The 20,813-nt window shown below is 35.5% G+C and overlaps 1 protein-coding gene across 1 annotated transcript in view; it reads right to left on the bottom strand.

The window, feature by feature from the left end:
- LOC149785519 (protein cycle-like) overlaps window positions 1–20,813 on the bottom strand; it is a 161,053-nt gene that overhangs the window by 75,076 nt on the left and 65,164 nt on the right. Inside the window, exons 2-4 of the mRNA XM_089931201.1 lie at window positions 17,377–17,527; window positions 12,728–12,805; window positions 2,283–2,440 (exon numbers count right to left, since the gene is read on the bottom strand). Coding sequence (XP_089787327.1) covers window positions 2,283–2,440; window positions 12,728–12,805; window positions 17,377–17,435 — 295 coding nt within the window. The 5' untranslated portion in view covers window positions 17,436–17,527. The remainder of the gene's footprint in view (window positions 1–2,282; window positions 2,441–12,727; window positions 12,806–17,376; window positions 17,528–20,813) is intronic.

The raw sequence follows: 20,813 nt of genomic DNA, 5'->3' as shown, positions 1-20,813 counted from the left end.
GATATGTCAGGAAATGGATCGGGTTCGTAATCCTGTTCAGTGCCATAGTTCCACATTACCACCTAACGTCTTGGTTAATGAAGCTGAACAATGAAAGGGAACCTTACATATGCACTTCAATTAATGAAATTTGAAAATGTAGAGCAATTATAAAAATACTGGTCATTAGGAATACTGTGAAACAAAATCATTTCACTGACATACATACCATAAACTTCTTAAAAACTAGCTGTCAACATATTCAATATCATCCTTAGAGCTATCTTTGGATTTTGAAATCACAGGCCATGGACAAAATCATTGAAAAAGTTGAATGCAAATTCATATTAAAACCTAGAGACTCAATTTTGGAAGTAAAATGGTCTAGTTATTGAAAATGGAGTTCATGTGAAGTAGGGATTTGCACTACAGAGAATCCCCTTGTACTTCATTTTCAGAATCTTCTGTCCTAATATTCACAATTATTTAAACTATTGACAAACACAAAATATGGATGAATTATATAGAGGACTAGATCTTTTAGTGATGGGTGCATCACAAAGGGACCCACACACTACAATTTGGTATTCTGGGCCTTACACAGTGGAACTTGTGCAGGGAAGCTAAGGTAGGAGAAGATGGTTGTTTAAGGGCCATAATTCCTCTAAATGATAAAATGGAATGCTTGCAAGCCAACTCCTTTCACAATTCATCAATACAACATCCCAAGTAAAGATATTTAAATTGACTGACAAGTGCCGTAACTCTGTCCAAAATGGAGTAGTGGAGACAGAAACCAACAGAATGCACACTTAGGTTTGGTAGGCAACACTCACATCAAAGTCTGTTAGAATATGTTGAATTATTCCTGAGCATTGGCAGTCACAAACAATGTAAAGACATGACATTAATTGTCAAGGGCCACAACTCTATCCAAAATTCAGTCAATTTAAAAATATCTTAAATGGCACAATTAGGTAATTGAAACAATGTTTATAACAAATTGGACTAAATTATATTGAATCAAACCAGGTTCTTGAGCTGTACCAGCTACAGGCAATATTCTAAGTTAATTATAACAACAAATATAACCGCTCCGGTGGCCTAGTGGTTAGAGCATCTGCCTCGGATGAAAGAAGTCATGGGTTCGAACCCAAGCTGAGTCATATCAAAGACTTATAAAAATGGTACTGACAGCTACCTCGCTAGGTGCTCAGCATTAAGAGGTTAGTGTTAGGACTGATCAGCCTGGTGTCAGGATAATGTGACTGGGTGGGGTAAAGAAAACAATATTTTCAAGATAGCCACTGTGGTGACCATTTTGAGGGTTAGTCATTTCCATTTAGGACCAGCTAGACAACATAAGAACTCTTCTAATGAATACCCCATTTCAAAATGACTTTTCATATAAAAGGTCTAGCGAAACAAAGTTTTCAAGACTGCCACATACTAGACATTAGATCAACAACATTTTAATTTAGGATCAACAAAACATTATAAGAAGTCTTTTTAGTGAAAACTCCATAATGATATAACCATTCCCTTGGGAGGAGTATCATTAACAAGATTTTCAAGATGGCTGCTGTCATTGGCCATACTGTACATCTGATCAGACTGACATCATTATTGTGAAGGACTAACTAGATATCATAGGAAATCCTTTAATATAAACCTTATTTTGAAATCTGCTTGGGAGAAGTAGCAATAATAATAACACTGTCAACATGGCAAATGTGGCAGCCATGTATGGACATCAAATCTTCATTTAGGACTAAGAAGACGTCATAAGTCTTTTAGTTAAGCTGACATGTTGATATGACCATCCATTCAGCAGGAACAGCTATAATACAATCTTCAATATAGCAAGGGTGTGGCTGCTATATTGTATACTGTATTCTGTAATTTTTCAAATCCTGTAATTTTTAAATTTTTTACAACTTCAAATATAACTAAGTTTTCTCCTCTAATTTAAGGTAAAGAATAAAGTGTACCAAAATTACAGATATAACAGTAAATCATGTTTTTAATACACTGATATGATGGTATTAATACATAGTTATCACACAGTTAATACACTGATATGATGGTATTAATACATAGTTAATACACTGATATAATGGTCTTATCACACAGTTAATACACTGATATGATGGTATTAATACATAGTTAATATACTGATACAATGGTCTTATCACACAGTTAATACACTGATGTGATGGTATTAATACAGGGAGTGGTATTAATACACACAGTGCAACAACACATGGATTTGTGTGCTTTAAAAATCAATTATAAACTCTTACCCCTGAGGGATTTCATGTGTTGCACAGCCATTCTAAGCACTGTGAGTTTGTCCAGCTTTCTATTCATAGCACTGCACATTGGAAGCATGTTAGACAGTTGCACAATGTAGGCATTCATCTTGTCTCTCCGCCGTTTCTCAATTTCACTGTGATTTTGCCTGAAGAATACGATGCATTTAAATTAAATCAGTATGCATGCATTTTGCAGTAGGTATATATGTTTTCATTCCTCATAAAGTGTCAACATTGAGGATTTTTGATATATAATCAGGTCCAATACATGGATAGACAACAGCAAAACAATATGACCCTTCCACTATCACAGCAGGAGAATACAAAATATCATTCAAAATGAAATTCATATTCTTCAGGACTTTGACACATGTACTGTACTGTATTTCTCTGGTGATAGAACCATGCTGAATTACAAGACCAACTCTGTAACACAATTCTAGCAAATTTTACCTGACAAACCTTATTCTGATCAAAGGTCCAGACCCTACTTCCAAAGAAACTTTTTAATTTAATTAAATTAATTAATTTTTTAAACCTGCTAACCACAGGGAGAAACACAGAACATTATGACAAAGGGGGAGCAAACACCATATCCAATTAACAGTTAAATGTAAAACACTAAAAAAGAATTGCATTGTACACTTCATACATTTATAAGGTAATTGTTCTAAGGCATTAAAACCCCAGAAATTCCTTAGTCTGCAGAAATTTACAGTCATCTTTCACTATATCTTGGTATGCATTTTTACAGCTAAAAAATACTTTAAATTCCTTAGTAAACACAAATATACAATGGTCCCATATCATACGTCATCTCAGTATAACAGGGTCCAAAGTTGTCATGGATACATTATATTGTTCCACAGTGTTAATATTTGCCCTTTATCTGCCACCTTATTTCACCTAACTATAGTTCTTAGCTCATTCAAACTCTTTAGAATGTGAAATCTGCATAAAATATATGCATGTATGGTGCACATTTCTGTATTCTTTTACATGGTAAATAATGCCTATAACACAGTACATTTCTGTGTTAAAAGCTGTACTCATTCTTAAAATTTGAAAGAATGAAATATATTTTTCAAAATTACATTCCAGAAGCAAGAAAAAAAGAGGGAATCCAAATAAGGGCTCCAACTATCATGCGAATAGGATAAAATGGTGATAAGCTTCATGTCCAAATACCTTATTTATTATGCATGTATGTCATGATGTAAACACACTAGTGAAAAGGTCAGCATGGCACATAAAACTGGACACCACCCATTCATGATCAATTTAGGTTTGACAAAGCTAAATCTGAAACAGGTGCTCTTACTGTCCCACTATCATGACCAGATGATTTGTGCTTGACCTAAAATATGTTCTACCTGAAAAAGTTGATCAGACCCAAGTGACAAACAAGACAATCATCTGAAAATGATGAAAGCTTGAAAGTAAGTCTCATTTCAAAACCATCAATTCACGAAGTGAAATCCCTAATTAGAGTCAGATACCACTTAACCCAATATGAATATAATACATGTATACTTTTACCATTCTGTCCCTGTCAAAGGAGGCTACACTTTCCAGAAAGCTCCGGTGGCCATAAGGTTAGAGCATCCATCTCGGTTGCAAGAGGTTGTGGGTTTGATCCCCAGCTGAGTCATGCAAAAGACTTACAAAAATGTTACTAACAGCTGCCTCGCTTGGCACTCAGCATTAAGAGGTTAGTGTTATGAATGGTCAGCCTGGTGTCAGGATAAAGTGACTGGGTGGGACATCATGCTACATGTCTGCAGCATTATGCCTTAGTGCTAGACATCACTATAAACTGCAACACTGCCAAAATCATAGTGATATGACTGAATTTTATTTAAAGCTATGTTAAAAATCCAAATCACACATACACATACACACACACAGAAAGCCAGTTTTCAGTGCTTATGGAGCCTTGTAATACTTATAGTCCACAACACTGGGCTTTCCCATCAACTATATACTGAACCGGACAATCTGTGTGGATTTTATAGCAAGACAAGCCTTAACATAATTATAAACTTTAACATGTTTGTCATATTGACCAACAAGAGTATGATCTATATCACATTATACACCATGTTTAAGAGTCCTCTATTAAGACATTGTAATAGTAAGGCATGGTTGACTCATAAAATTGCTGACTAATGACTCTCTATGTCCTAGGCCTTTGATCAAGGTATGTGGTCTTGAAATAAATCTACTTTACTGAAATCATTAATTTCTTATTAGACTTACCATGTCCATGACCTCTATCTTTTAAACTCCAGAATCTATAGGTTTCTTTATTAACCAAACTAATTAGCCATTCATAAAGTTAGGTCACTCTGTAAAACCATTTTTCTTCGAGTCACAATGACCTTGGCCACTAGTTATTTTAAATGCAAATTCAAAATAGATCTTCCATAGCTTACGTGCAAGCCCTCCACAAACTCTGTAGGTGGTCTAGAACTAGTTATTAAGCATGTTTCTTCTTTCAGTTACAGTGACCTTGACCTTGAACTTTAGGCCCCAAAGACAGTAAGTTTCTTACCAGCAAGTAAATCATCCACAAACTTTAATAAAGGTATGTCATTGGTAACTGAAACTTTTGTGTATTAACCATTTTCTTCTTTCAGACACAGTGATCTTTGACGTTTTGTCAACAAAATCAAGAGACCTCTTCCATTCTCCAAATGCAAGCAATCTCCAAAATTTATTCAAGCTCTGTGATGTCAAAATAATAGTCTTGTGCAGAAACTACATCTTCTTTCAGTGATAGTGACTTTGACATTTTGGTGATCACCAAATAACTAAAATTCATTATTCTTCATTAGCCCAAGTGCAAACCATCCACAAAGTTTGGTAACAGTGTTACCAACTCAAGTTATTGTACAGAAACAAAACTGATAATAGAGGGATAACATCAAACCATAAAATGCTCCACCTTATAGCAGGTGTAAACAAAATGGTTTATGGCTTACATGTGATAGCCCTGAAACATAAAATTTTGAATCTTTTGTCAAATAATCAGGAATTTTATGAAGAATCTGTATGTTTTATCAGCATATCATTATCCCGCATTTGTTCTGCTGAATTTCATATTGTGTATGTTGTAATGTTCATTTGGTTTTCATTGCTTTGCTTTCTTTCGAAAATACAATAAAGTATTGCTACAATGTCTGCAGTGTGACAGTTCATAGTGATGTCTAGCACTGGGGCATCATGCCGCAGTCATGTAGTATGATGTCCCACCCAGTCACATTATCCTGACACAAGGTCCTGAAACAAATGATTTGCTGGTCTGTGCTGGGGTTTCTGAAAAACAGGCAGACTGGGGCAAGACTGTTTAACACAACGGGCAAGACTTTGTTTCACCCAAAGTTTAGTCTAGCAAATCAAAAGACAAATATGACACGTGCACTCTCTTTCTTTTCATCCAATACACACAGCTGAAAACTATTACTGTTATTCATTTTTGTCTAATGAAAATGGTGTATTGAAACAAACTCCTACAAAAACTCCTAGATTTCCTGACCTGAAGCTGTTCAGCAGGATTGTAAACAGAACTATTAGACTTTAGGTCATTAAACAGTTATTACCAAGCTTTAATTTGTATAACTCTTTAATAAGATTTAATACCATCCTCTCATACATCATTTATCTTTAGATTAACCAAGCTCTGATATAAACCTACACCTGTGACACGTATGAGCATGTTGCAGTTAGATGGAAATGTAGACAATAAGAGTAATAATAAATATATGTGATATATTCCAGGTACAAATTTTAAAACGTCATTGTATTTTGTTTTTCTTTTTTCTTTGCATTACATAGCCATTCTTTAAAATTGTATTAGTCTGATGGCATTTTTACTGGGACTATTTAAGGAGGATTTTCATTATAAAAGACTGCTGTAAGTGAAAAGTCTACCATTAGAACAGCAGTCATCATCAATACCAATAACAATATTTTTAAAATGGTAACCAAGTTGAGAGGCAAACTGCATCATTTTCATTTAAAACCAACTAGACACAAACAAGAACTCTTCTGATGAAAACCTTATGGCAAAATGACTTTCCTTTTAAGAGGAGTAGCAATTACAAGATTTTTATATTATATGTCAGATCAGTACCAATTTATTTTTCAATTCATGACCAACAAGACATTATAAGAAGCCTTCTGGTGATATCCCCATATGATACGACTTGACATTTGAAGGAGTAAAGATTTTAAAGATAGCTGCCATGGTCACCATATTGGATATCAGTCATTACCAATATTTTCATAATGACCATTGTGGTGGCCATTTTGGAGGTCAGATTGGCGCTATTTTCATTTACAACCAACATCTTTCAATGAAAACACTGATATGATAATTCATTCAGGAGATTTTCATGACACGATAATTCTTTCAAAAGATTTTCATGTTGTCCACTTTGGTGATCATACTGGATGTCTCAACATATAATTTTCATTTAGAACTTAAACTGACAAGAAGGCTCTCATTTACAAACTCCATTCAAGAATAGCAATTACATTATTCTTAAGAAGGAAGCAGTGGCAACCATACTGGATCTGTGAGCACAATATCTTCATCAGGACCTCATTCCAATATGATTTTTCATTCAAGAGAAGTAGCAAAAACAAGATTTTTTAGATGGCCACCCTGGCAGCCATATTAGTCATGAGACCAATCAGACATTGCAAGAAGCCATTCTGTGAAACCCCCATGTTGTTATATTCAGGATGAGTAGCAATAACATGATTTTCAAGATGGCTCTTGTGGCAGCAATATTGGACACATGATCTGCAAGATTTAATTTAGAACCAACTATACATCATAATAAGTCTTCAGGTGAACACATATGTCAATACACCATTCCATTCAGGAGGAGTAGGAATAAAATTATCTAGTTACCTGCCATAGTGGCCATACTGAATATCCATTGGCACCAGTTTCACATAACACTATCTAGGCATCAGTGAAAACCCCATGATGATAGGACCATCCCTTCAGGAGAAATAGCAATAAAAGGAGCTAGAAGAGGGTTGCTGTGGGGGTCATACCGGATGTTCAAGTGGCATCAAATTAATGTAGGACCAGCTAGACCATGGGATGAACAATTCTGTATAAAGTTGCATGGCATTCCTCCAAGTAGTTTCGGAGGAGTAGCAATTACAATAAAAAAAACTAGTGCTAATGGACAGTTGAACGACAGATGAAAAAGTACACCCTGTCAAGTTCTTCTGGTCTATGACCAATACAGGTAAAAATGTAATGGGACCAAACTGAATACAATTTTTCATAGAGTTGGTTATTAATAATGATGAAGGAAAAATAAATTCTGAATGTGGGCAGTATGTGCAAGAAAAAAGGATCAGACATGATTAAATGTCCCTGTTTTTATTTAATCTCCTAATTGCATCATGTCTTTTGATTTACACTGCTGTAAATGAACCCAATAAGAAAGCTATAAAAGTTGTTCTCTTGGCATTATCTTCACCTAGTTTCCATGCCTCCACAGAAACAGAATATGGAAAAAGTATGTTGGTACATACCTTCTTGATTTATTAGAATGCAATAAAAGTCAGGACAACAAAAAATCACAGCCATTTAAAGATTAACTGAGAAAGTATGCAGCACCATAGTTGAGTAATATGAGAAATCCTTTTCGTCCATGTATAATGTCCTGCATATACTTGCTTTTAAGACAAGTCTAACTACAAACTGTACAGAGCCAGGTCTGCCGTTGCATAATGCACTGGCAGATCTGGGTCTGCACAAATGGTTAGGAGTAATCAGTAGAACAAACAGCATAGATGCTGATCTGCAGGTGCATAATGCACGGGCAGATCTGGGTCTGCACAACTGGTTAGGAGTAATCAGTAGAACAAACAGCAGAGATGCTGATCTGCAGGTGCATAATGCACTGGCAGATCTGGGTCTGCACAACTGGTTAGGAGTAATCAGTAGAACAAACAGCATAGATGCTGATCTGCAGGTGCATTATGCTATGGTAGATCAGGATCTATTTTGTTTGCAGTTTGACTGAACTTATAGGCAAGTATATACAGCATGTATACCAAAACTGCAAACACTGCATTAAAAAGCGGGCAGATCAAAGTCTGTGCTTTACTTAGTTCTAACTATTGTTTCAAGTGAGAAGCATTGATCTTGACCAAATGACACATTATCATTATTATTATTATCATTACTATTATTATTATTACTATTATTATTCTATTATTGATATCTCCCTTGGGAGTTTATGTCCTATAGCACTGCTTGGTGCTGTAGCTGACTGACAGTGTCGAGTCAAACTGCAAACTTGAATGAGTATATATGGCATATTGCCAGAGTCAAAGGTGCGAGCTCTTTACTCAACCAGACACCATTGTAGGAGGACAGTGTCCAAGGAAAAAGCTAGCAAATTTAGCATATCACATGGTGTTGTCATATAATGTTGTCATGTGGTAACAGTGCCTGCTGGAGCTAGTATAACTGAGCATATGCAAGATAATAGTGAATCACATGACAAAATGACCTGTTAACCTCTGACAAGTATTCAGTATTTGGCCAAGAAGTATGTCTCAGTTTCGGTGACATATTATTTTTTAAATGACTTTTATTATTCTGAAAAATACAAAACTACCAAGTTGCAGTAGAGAATATTTATTTGTACTTTAAATCTGCGTAGTAATAACCTACATGTTTAATTTAACAAATCACGAAAATCAATTTTAAAACAACTCGAGAACATATTCATGTGAAAGAAATTCACTCCAAAAGATGCTATTGTAGTTAGTTAGGATAGTCTTATCTTTATCAGTTTTAACCAGCTTCAATTAATTCAATAAATAATTGAGTAAGTATTGAGGTATTACCATATTTACTGAGTAAGTATTGAGGTATTACCATATGTACCCCCATTTTAAGTCAAATACAACTGCAAACTGCACAGACCCAGATCTACAATTGCATGATATGCTAACAGATCTGGGTCTGTACAATCTTTTCTGAAGTAGAACAAACAAAACAGACCCTGATCTGCATGCCCATTATGCTATGGCAGATCAGGATCTTCCTTGCTTGCAGCTTGGCTCAACTTATAATTGAGTACATATGGTAAATATTATGTTGTTGTTGTTGTTTTAGGGTTTAATGCAATTTTTTAGCTCAAGATAGGCTATACATGGCAGTCAGTATAAATGGTGGAGGAAGAACCTGGGAAAACCCCGGAAAGAACGAAATACCCACAAGGAGTTACTGGCAAGCTTTCTCACATACCCACAGGCCGAAAGTCGATACTCACACCCATGCAGACAGAGGTGAGATGGCAGTGATCCGTAATGTTGAGCGCATTAAACTACTCTGCCACTCAGGGCCCCCAGGTCAATATGACTAGTGCATGTAATAAAATCAGTCAATAAAGCACTGATTCCAATAACTTTTTCAATTTTCAGGTTTAACTGTGTGATTTACATGTCTTTCTCTGAAACTAAATTGTCAAAGACTTCATGCTGGATTAACAGATATTCGTTATTTTGGAAATCTTCAAATTTGTGTGTTGTATTCAAAAAATCATAAAAACATGTGTACCAGGCTGAGCAAGGGATGTTGGTATTTACACTAGGTGTAGGCTGCTGAGTAATTAAATTATTTGTGCAAATCACTTTATCAGTATGACACTGAAACTTAAATTCTTCAAGGAATTCAGAAGTTTAGTTTAACTGAAACATCTGGATCATTTTTAAAGCAGTGTTTTAAACCACGACTGGGATTTGAAATTTCTACTGGTACTAATAACACTATATTCCATAGCTATAATTCCCCACCCAGTCACATTATCCTGACACCAGGACGACCACTCCTAACACTAACCTCTTAAAGCTGGGCACCAAGCAAGGCAACTGTTAGTACCATTTTATAAATCTTTGGTATGACTTGGCCAGGGTTCCAAAGAGCAATCTCCCACATTCAAAGCAGACACACTAGATGGACAATGGAAGGGACTTCTACTGACCATAAAGAGGGGCCAAGTATCCATGACAAGTTCAATTTGGTCTGTATATAAGGGATTGCAAGATTTATGTATACATGTACATGTAAGAGTACAAAATTAAAAATTCACTGTTTAATTATGTTATTTATTCATATTTAAAAATTCACTTAATGTTATCAAGCATTCTCCTATATGATCCTGGGATAACACTTTCTGTTCTGTGTGTGTGTGTGTGTGTGTGTGTCAATAATAACCTCAATATACCTTGATTTTTGACATAGGCATCTGGAGTGACAGTACATGTATACTTAGAAGAGAATTAATTACTCAGTTGATACATATGCAATTGTGTCAGAGCTATGCATGCATGTCAATACCAGAGACTTACTATCATCATTTTTGGTGATGAGTGTATTATTGAAATGGTATAGGGGTTGGTGCATGCAAGAATGATGATGGATGCTTCAAGCATTCTCCTCCAGGATCACTCGGTTTAGTGTGTATTTGTTGCTTTGTGGGTTTAACATCATTTTTATTTCCCCTGTAAGTGCCTTGGGATCCCATGAGATGGAATTGATCATATGATGAGTCAGTGAATGGTCTAGCGTCATGAAGTCAGTACTTTGTGTTTTTCATTGAGTTTAAAATTTCGCGATTCCAGTAATGGTAATTTACAGCTGAACTTTCATGCAAATTTGAAATCAGCATGGGGCAGAAACTTCCTCTACCATTTTAAAGGCCTTTTACAGTCCTAACTGTACCATACTTCATTGTTTCATTGTTTTTGAGTGTCATCTCTTGCACAGCTTTACACAATGGCAGAATCATGACAAAGCCAAAGGTATCCTGTCAATACGGGGCAGAGACTATTGCAAGAATTATGGCAAAATAGAGCCAAGCCACATTTAGCTGATAAGGTCAAAGATGTCTCCATCAGGGTTGCAACAAAATGCAATGGTTCCCAAGGGGATAACATGAAACTCTATACATCTTGTGCAATTTAACTGATGAAGGAAGAACCACCACTCCACAGGAAACTACTGGAAACTTTCTCACTTACTAACATTGGCTGTGATTGCAATTCAAACAAATGCAGACAGTGGTGACATGGTAGTGATCAGTAAAGGTGAATGTTTTATACCACTCGGCCATATATTTGTGTGTGTGTGTGTGTATATATATATATATATATATATATATATATATATATATATATATATATATATATATATATATATACACATATATATATATACACACACACACATACACATGCACACATGAGCAAAGATAATTAAGTGGTTGTTTACCTGGTTTACATCTCTCACTCACTACCCAATAAAAACAACCATTTAATTTTCTCTCTCTCTCTCTCTCTCTCTCTGTCCCTCTTACTTCCTCTCATCACAAGAAATCGTCTGGTTAAAGCCACATGTTTATATGACTGTGCATTCTTGGGAAATGACAAGTAGAGTGTATTGGATGTCAGATTGGTGACCATTTTCATTTAAGATGAACCCAGCCAATACAAAAAGTCTTTTAGTGAAAATCCCAAGTTAATATGAATTTATGCTGGATGATCAGTGATAACAAGATTGTTACTATGGTAACTGTGGTGGCCCTACTGGATGTCTGAATGACACCATTTTCAGTTAGGCCCAGCTAGACATAATAAGTACTGCAGTAAAACATGTCAATATGGCTTAGTGTTCTGGAGGACAATCAATTACATGATTTTGAAGATCACCGTTTTGGCACCATAATGGATGTCCATATATCACCATTTCCATTCAGGACCATCTAGACATCATAGAACTCGTGGGGAAAACCTAATGTCAAAAAAAACAAAATTTTCAACATGGCCACTGTGATGCAGCCATGATGGTTATCTGAGCAGCAATATTTTCATTTAGGACAATGTGAACATGTTTGTAAGGTTTCATGGCACTACTTGAAGCGATTTAGGGGAGCAGTGATAAAATCTTGTGCCAACATCCTGGTGTATGATGGGCAAATGATACACAACAAGCCATCTCATAAGATCAACATAATCTTATCTTTTGCCACCACAACTGTGCCATCTGCACTTCCATCTTTTCCTTGGACATTTACACTACTGTAATAAATGTTTTATCAAGTACTCCACTGGTCCATAAAAATAGACATCTTAATACCTGGTTAACTTGAAAAGAGCTTCAATATGGATACATCCTTTCTGGATCTTTTAAATTATTAAAATATTCTGATGCTCAACTGTTAAAGTTTTTCAGCTCAGAAATGTAGTCCCTTCTGTCTTTAATTCAACTCTGAAAATGCATTACATTTGTGACCCTTGGCTTTGTACGGCTACTCTGCAAATGCAACCAAACATTATATGCTTTTAACACAGAAATTATAATGATGACACAGATTAAACTGCAAACTCACCTAACAAACCTCTTGCTGACACTATCTGCATCAATGTCATTGGAGTCATCATCGGTGTCCTCAATGAGGCTTGTAGAACTGTAAGACAAGAAATAAATTAAATTTAAACAAGCATTTTTCAGAATCAAATGTTTTGGTCCAAAACAGCTAGAAACAAATAAGGTGGCTCATGGTCACTTTGTTTTAGTGTCTGATAAAAAACGGAATAAGATGAATATCAGGTACACAGAGAATCTCTTCAATATGTCATCCGAATGAAATAACACATTTCCCTGCCCACAAGCACAGAATCTGATATTTCTCAGCCACAATAACTAAGTTGGAAGAGTGTGTGTGTGTGTGTGTGTGTGTGTGTTAGACTTTTAATGTTGCTTTAACAATTTTTCAATCATATGACTACGATGTCTGCAATATGACAGCTATAGTGCTGTCTAGCACTGGGGCATATGTCAGGATAATGTGCTTAGTTGGGACATCATGCTTTGTGCCTGTGGCATAATGCCACAGGCACAAAGCATGATGTCTCAACTAAGCACATTATCCTGACACCAGGCCAACCTGCAACTTCCTGCATCTGAGGCAGACACTCAAATCACTAAGCTACTGGAGCAGTTATTAGCTGGGAGAGCATAAGACTCATAACCCATGGCTCAATGATTAGATACTGACCAAGTTCAGCCGGTTTATTTCATGAATGTATCCTTCACTGAAATAATTTATACCCCGTTATCTGTTTTTCAAAGATAAATCAACACCTCTTAAAAAACTTGGGAGAAAAATTTGGAGAAAGATTGGCAAATTGTTCTGTAAGTTCATGGGATGAAAAAGCCATATTTTATGCTTGTTTGCCTACAGTAGCAAAAGAAAGGGTTATCTCCCATAAGGTGGTGGAGCTACATACACTATGTGGAGAGGTCAATTTGGCAAGATATGTTGTATTCATGAGGTAAATTGTCTCTTGCCATTGCATCTTTCTTTGAATAAAGATGTTAAATGTTTATATATGTGATTGTTCATTTTAATTTTGTCAAATGCAATCACTGCACTTTGATCTTCAATTATTTTTTAAAGATGCCAGCTCATAAGTGTTAATCTTATTATAATTGATCCATGAACAATAAATCCCTTAAATCTCCTTTGTATTTGACTTCAATATGTGTAATTGCTGGTCAAACAAGTCACAGATCTTCTCATTGGACTGGTGGAAACTTTTTCATATATGTACCAGTTCATGATTCTCTGAATAAAATGAATTATCGTATCATGCAATCTCTGCTTTCACTACATGTGTATTTCTCATTAAATATGCACTTATTTAAGATGGTAACTGTGCCAATGACATAGTTTCAAACCTACTTCTTTTACCCTACCCTACCCCCACCCCCATTTTTTGTTGCAGGCATCATTTTATTCAGCTAATTAATTTGATTAGGTATAGCAAAATAATGGAACATAGAACAATGACATCATGTGGACTTCTACCATCATACAATAGTACGGTTTCACTGTACTAACATGGTCAAGAGGGAAAATGTGAGGTATAGCATTTGGCATTTGAAATGCCATAAATAATGTACAGTACATTTAATACCATATAAATAAATAAAAATTCAGACACTTTAACATGACAATACTGGCAATGTTAGAATCTATTTCACCGAACACATAAATCTGTATCCAAATAAATTCTTATTCCAAATTTGGTATTGTTTTTAGAAGAAATATGTTCTTATTGGAGCCAAATCAATATTATAAAAAAAAGGTACTTGCAAATAAATGTTTCACGGTCGAATGAAATTCTATGCCTTAATTACATCATTGCACTGACAAGCCATTGTCTTTAAGGTCAGAGTATCAAATCAAATGCATCACCAGATCTCTTCATCCACTCACATTGCATGTGTCTCAAGCTAATAATGATTCACTGTTTTTACAGGATAATCTAAATGACAATTATTTTATGGACTAGAGTATTACTTGTTAAATTTGTATTTTGAGTTTTTTCTCCAGTTATAGTATAAATTATTGATTTCAATCTAGAGTGTATTATTTTAATAATGATTTAAATCGCTATAATGAACTGTATCTTGAATTCTAGCATTGTTTTTCATCTGGTTGGTATTTTTTTGGCAAGAAAAAGAACTGTGTGTAACCTCAAACTTGTGAGTTTCAATTGCATCAAGATCATTTAAGATATACAACAAAGTGGGTAGTATTACAGAAAAGTAGACAGATGTAGCTGTACCCTGATACCAAATAATCTAGACTTTCTGATTGCATTACAAAAATACGGAGGGAGAAACATACTTTTTGAGACCCAACTTCTTACACGCAAAATTCACCCATTAATAGAATTGGATTTTGTGTCCTGATTTTAGACTTTTTGGCTTGAGACCTAAGGCACACCAGTCTGAACTGCACACAGACTGATGAACCTTTGCAAAATGTTGCATAAGTTGGAGATTTGGAGTAATAAGTGACCAGGAAATGAAAATCATGTGTCCAATAAGCTAAAAAGAAAAAAATTCTAACATTTACCCTTATGCACAAACGTGACCGAAATAGCCGCCGAAAAACAACATTTCTAACACAACTAGGCATCCGCTTCATGAAAATCTCTTGGAAGCAGGTGTATTTAGATATATTCAGAAGTAACCCCCAAAATGTGTCCCCTACTCTCATTTCAGGTGAAAATGACAAAACTCTCCAGAGGTTAATAAGTAAAATAAAGAATGGTTTTATGTTCATGTCTACTTATATGTACAATTTACCTGCATGCAAGCTTCTTGTAATAAACTTATTTTTCAGTAACTATTTTCAGCCAATCAGTAACCTTCATTCTTTTAAATGTTATTTAATATACCATCACACACAGACTGGTTCCACAACTCATAAAATTATTAGTTGTCTGTGACCAACATTAGTTCAGCCAATCTGATGCAAGATTACTTTATAAGTAAACATAAATTTGAATCCTTATGAAAATCACCTGAGACATTGATGAGACAAGCAAAACTTTCATGTTTGATCAAACCGGAACCAGAAACATGACTTTCTCAGTGGTAACAAACTTGGCTAATGAGATACCAGATGACCTCATTAATATGCATGTATTGTGTTCATTATATAAACTTATCTAAGCTTCTGATTATGGAAGCAATATTATGTACAAAATTTGATTAAAAAACGTGGACTCCAGAGTGGAAAATCATAACACTGATATGCAGGCAGAGTATCAAGCTGATGTTTCAGGCACTATTTTTCATTAGGCACTATTGTTTTGGGGTCAGAGGTCATCCTGAATAATCATCAACAATAAAAAATATTCCTGAAGCCTTTTAATCCAGAGGAACAACTGTCTGATTATCTCTGGTTGTAATAACGTTGAAAAATCACTGATTATTATTTTTTATTTCCAATTTAAATAACATAGAGTAAAGAAATAAATATAGATCAAAATGTGCTAAGCAAATACATGCTCACATGTAAGATCAATATTTATGTATTTACACACAAAATTAATGACCAAATGAATATGCACTATATCACGTACGTGTGATTATAATAAAATTTCAACTTGAGTATTATTTCCTGACTTACCAAACAAATATTCAGGAAATCTAACTTCAGTTTACATCACAGTAACTAGATATTAGAGAAAACCCCTAATTGTTCAAACTGATGACCTTGCTGGTCCACTGGCAAGCTAAAACAATCTGAAGCACTGTGTGCGAGTCTTACTCATAATCCATGATCTTGATGGTCTAAATATATATTCCTAATAAAATCAAAGTCATCAAAAATATGGCCTCCAAGTGGTAACCAGCTCAGCCAATCAGAAACAGAATTGCCTTATTAATATGCATGGATGTTACCATAATCAAACTGGTCAGACATTTTGACGATAAAAGTCCATTTTTCAAGTCTGATAAAAACTGGATAAGAAATATGGGCTCCCAAGTGATAACAAGCAATTGTTAATGGATGGACAAAAGACATATGATGAACACAGGGCCATACCCTAATCTCACTTGGCCTTCAGGTACGGTAAGCTACAAAACTATAGCACTTTGTGGAAATTTGAAATAAAAAATACTATATAATGTTTGTTTTTTCACATGCTGCTAAATTTGGCTATTTAGTGTAGTATTTTTACAGGTTTCTAAATGTTACTTGTTGTTGTTGTTGTTGTTGTCGGGATTAACACCATTTTTCAGTACAGAATAGGGTATGCATGGCGGCCAGTATTAATGGTGGAGGAAGAACTCGGGAAAACCCCGGAAAGAACCACTGACCCACGAGAAGCTACTGGCAAGCTTTCTCACATACCCACATTGGCCGAATCTGAGACTCGAACCCACACAGACAGCGGTGAGATGGCAGTGATCTGTAACAGAGAGCACTTTAGACCACGCGGCCACTCGGGGCCCCCTCTAAATGTCACTAAATATTTTGGCATCTAGTCTTTCAAGAAACGAATATACCTATATATAATTACAATTATTGTTGTTTAATTTTACTTACTTCTTCCCTCAGCCTTACAAAAATTTCAAACCATTAGTAATAAAAATTTTATTAGTAAAAATGAATAGCAGCAAAACAAAATGTATGATATTTATATTTTTCAATGTCGGATCAGATTCACTTACCATGTGGTGAGCTTTCTTCTCTTGCTCCCAAGAGCATCCATATCCAGGCTTTGCTGCATGCTTTTCTTGGGAGACCAAGTTTCTCCAACTTCTGTTGGAGCCCCCTCAAGAAAATAGTTCAACCATTCAGGAGGCAGGACAATTAGGTCCTCTGAAAAAAAGAAATTAAAAACTGTAACATTGTCATATATGTATCTGTTGTAAACCTGACTTGTAACCAACAACTCTGATGTTTCATGAATTTGGTCCTGAGAATGATAACCTAACTACCAATGACTCTGACATCTGATGATTTTGGTCCTGACTACTGATGACTGATGTTCAATGACTTTAATCCTTAGAATGATAAACTTGACTACCAATGAATGACATTTGATGACTTTTAGTCCTGAGAATGATAAACCTAGCTACCAATGACTCTGATGTTTGATGACTTTGGTCATGAGAATGATAACCTAACTACCAATGACTCTGACATTTGATGATTTTGGTCCTGAGAATGATAAACATGACTACTGATGACTGATGTTGAATGACTTTGATCCTTAGAATGATAAACTTGATTACCAATGAATGACATTTGATGCCTTTCAGGTCCTGAGAATGATACACCTGACTACCAATGACTCTGATGTTTGATGACTTTGGTCATGAGAATGACTGTCATGCAACTTTTGTGCATCCATCAGTAGAGTCTGGCTACAATCAAAGTCAAATATGAGCAATGCCATATTATAAGTCATGACAAGTTAACTTTTAAAAACATTGTTACATGATAAACAGCTGAAAAAAGGCAACACACAAAGGATGAAGATCATCAAGGAGAACTGGACTGATTTATGATACTGTAAGGCCTTGATAACACAAACATTTTTCACTCAAGTGTCCAGAATCACTTGAAATTCTTGTTTTGTCCCAAAGAAAAAAACATTTGCTCCCTGCAGAATCCAACACTCAAAATAAATTTGAAGAAACAAGTTGGCTTTACAATATTTTGAGTTTTAAAGTTTTGCTGTATTTCTTGGTTTTATCTGACATAAAGTGGCAGGGTTCTATTTCCCATGCTTTTCAATGTTATGGTCCTCCTCTATGTTTCTGAATAAAAACACAACATGTAACTGTTAATTGTTTTGTGGAACATACACACTACACAGTATGTCATCAAATTATTTGCTTGATCTGACCACACATTAGGGAATGACCAAGGCTTGAAATAATTTCCACTGGTTACCTGTCCTGCTGAACTTGCACTTGTTCTGCATACATTTTACAGGTAATACACTGTACCTGAATCAGCATTAAATGGCACTCATCCTTATAATGCGACAAGAATCTTGACTTGCCCTTCCTCAGCCATCAATTATAAACGTTATTGGAATTTTCAAATCCTGACAACAGATCTGGGTCTATACTATTTACAGCTGAATGCAAGCTACAGAAGAGTAAATATAACTTGTTTAATAGTTATTGAAATTAAGGAGAGAAAAAAACATCATTCAAGCCACTATGGCACACAACTTACATGTTCTATTCACTCAATGAGCTTTTATTGCTCCAGCTAGGGCAATTATTTACAGGAAAGTGGACACGATACATTTCTGACATTTAATGGCTTTTTTTTAAACAGTATTTAAACTCACATTATGGCAACACAAGTGTACAAGAACCAAGGGTTTTTATTCTTCTTCTTCTTGTGGATTTTGAACGTCATCATTTTGTAGCATGGAAAGCAAATTACACTCTACTGACCAAATGAATTTCCAAGAATTCAATACGAGACCATTTCTTCATGTTCACTGCTGAGTATTTCTGAGTGACAAGATGTTAAGATTAGCAGCCGTAGCAGTCATATTTGATGTATTTAAGATCACCACCAATTTTATTAGGACAAACCAGATGACTATTGTTGAAAACCCCAGCTTCCATCCATTCAGGAGAATCACAAAAGGTTCATTATGGAAGCCATATCTGATGTCAGATCAGCACCAGTCTCATCCTGAATTAACTAGACATTGACATTATTCTGGTGAAAACCACATGTCGATATGACTTTCCATTTAGGAAGAGTAGCAATAAAAAGATTTTCAAATTGAATTATGGTGGCCATATTGGATGTCAGATCGGCACCATTTTCATTTAGTACCAAGTTGACATTGTAAAAAGCCTTCTGGTGAAAACTCTGTGCTTTTGTCCCTCCCCATTAAGCATTCATGTGACAGAAATGAGAGGCCAGTTTAGGACAGCAAAGGAAATTTTCAAAATCTGGTCAGGAGTTTTTACTTCAAAATCAGGATAATTTTTATCAACCTTATGTTTAGTATGCACGTGTGTGTGTGTGACTGTGTGTGTGTGTGTGTGAGAGAGACAGAGAGAGAGAGAGATTTGAATTTTTAATGTAGCTAACAACTTTTAGGTCATACTGCTACGATGTCTGCAGTGTGGCAGGTTATAGTGATGTCCAGCACTGTGGCATCATGCCGCAGATATGTAGCATGATATCCCACCCAGTCACATTATCCTGACACCAGGCCAACCAGTCCTAACACTAACCTCTTAATGCTGAGTTACTGTAGCCTGGAAAGGCAACTGTTAGTACCATTTTTATAAGCCTTTGGCATGACTCTGTCAGGGTTCAAACCCATCAGCTCTCGCACCAGCATCCAAGGAAGATGCTCTTATAATATGCATATCATCTCAGCACATCAGTCCTTTTACAACTTGCTGCCTTTCATGCTGTTCTTTTATATAGCACAGGAACTTTTAGCCTTTCTTAGTAGACCATTGCCTGAATTATATTTGTGGCAGTCCTCATCACTGTTGATCTCAACACTTTGAAGATGATGTATTGTTACTAGATCCAGATTTCCTTTGCAGTCAGTCAGAATTTTCCTCAGAATAAAAAATGTCTTTTGATGGTCTTCATGGGAATATGACAATCAGTAGAATTCACTTGCTCTCCTTTTTCTTTGAAAACCTCACCCACCACATATTTTTGAACCAAAATGCAAACAAGATGAAAATGTTAGGGGTCACCTGGCAACAATCAGGTCGAAATCATAAACTGATCAATGAAATGACTAAGTGCATTTTTTATGTCCTTGATTCCTTTTGTGTTTTAAAATTGGTGGTGGTGTAGGTTTACAAACAAATGGGAGGTTATGTAAACTCAGTGAAGTCCACCAAGAAATTTAAACTGTTTCCTGTCCATGGGTTGCCTGCGAGAACTGCTCAAGGCTGGTGTTATTGCGGTCAAATTTGGGAGGCTTATCTTAAAATCTACCTTAAAGGAATCAAATAATGCATACTCATATACCTTTTCATGAATTTTGTGATATTTTTAGATGTTTTAGCAATGTTTGGGAGATAATGTATGCTTAGATATCTCGACAAAGTTTAAATACGTATACCAAACCAACCCGTTTACAACACTCGAGCTC

This window comes from Sinohyriopsis cumingii, chromosome 13 (assembly GCF_028554795.1).
Source record: "Sinohyriopsis cumingii isolate HCF-2022 chromosome 13, ASM2855479v2, whole genome shotgun sequence".
Taxonomy (NCBI): domain Eukaryota; kingdom Metazoa; phylum Mollusca; class Bivalvia; order Unionida; family Unionidae; genus Sinohyriopsis; species Sinohyriopsis cumingii.
The sequence above is the reverse complement of the archived record's forward strand: the minus strand, read 5'-3'. Positions and strand labels throughout refer to the sequence as shown.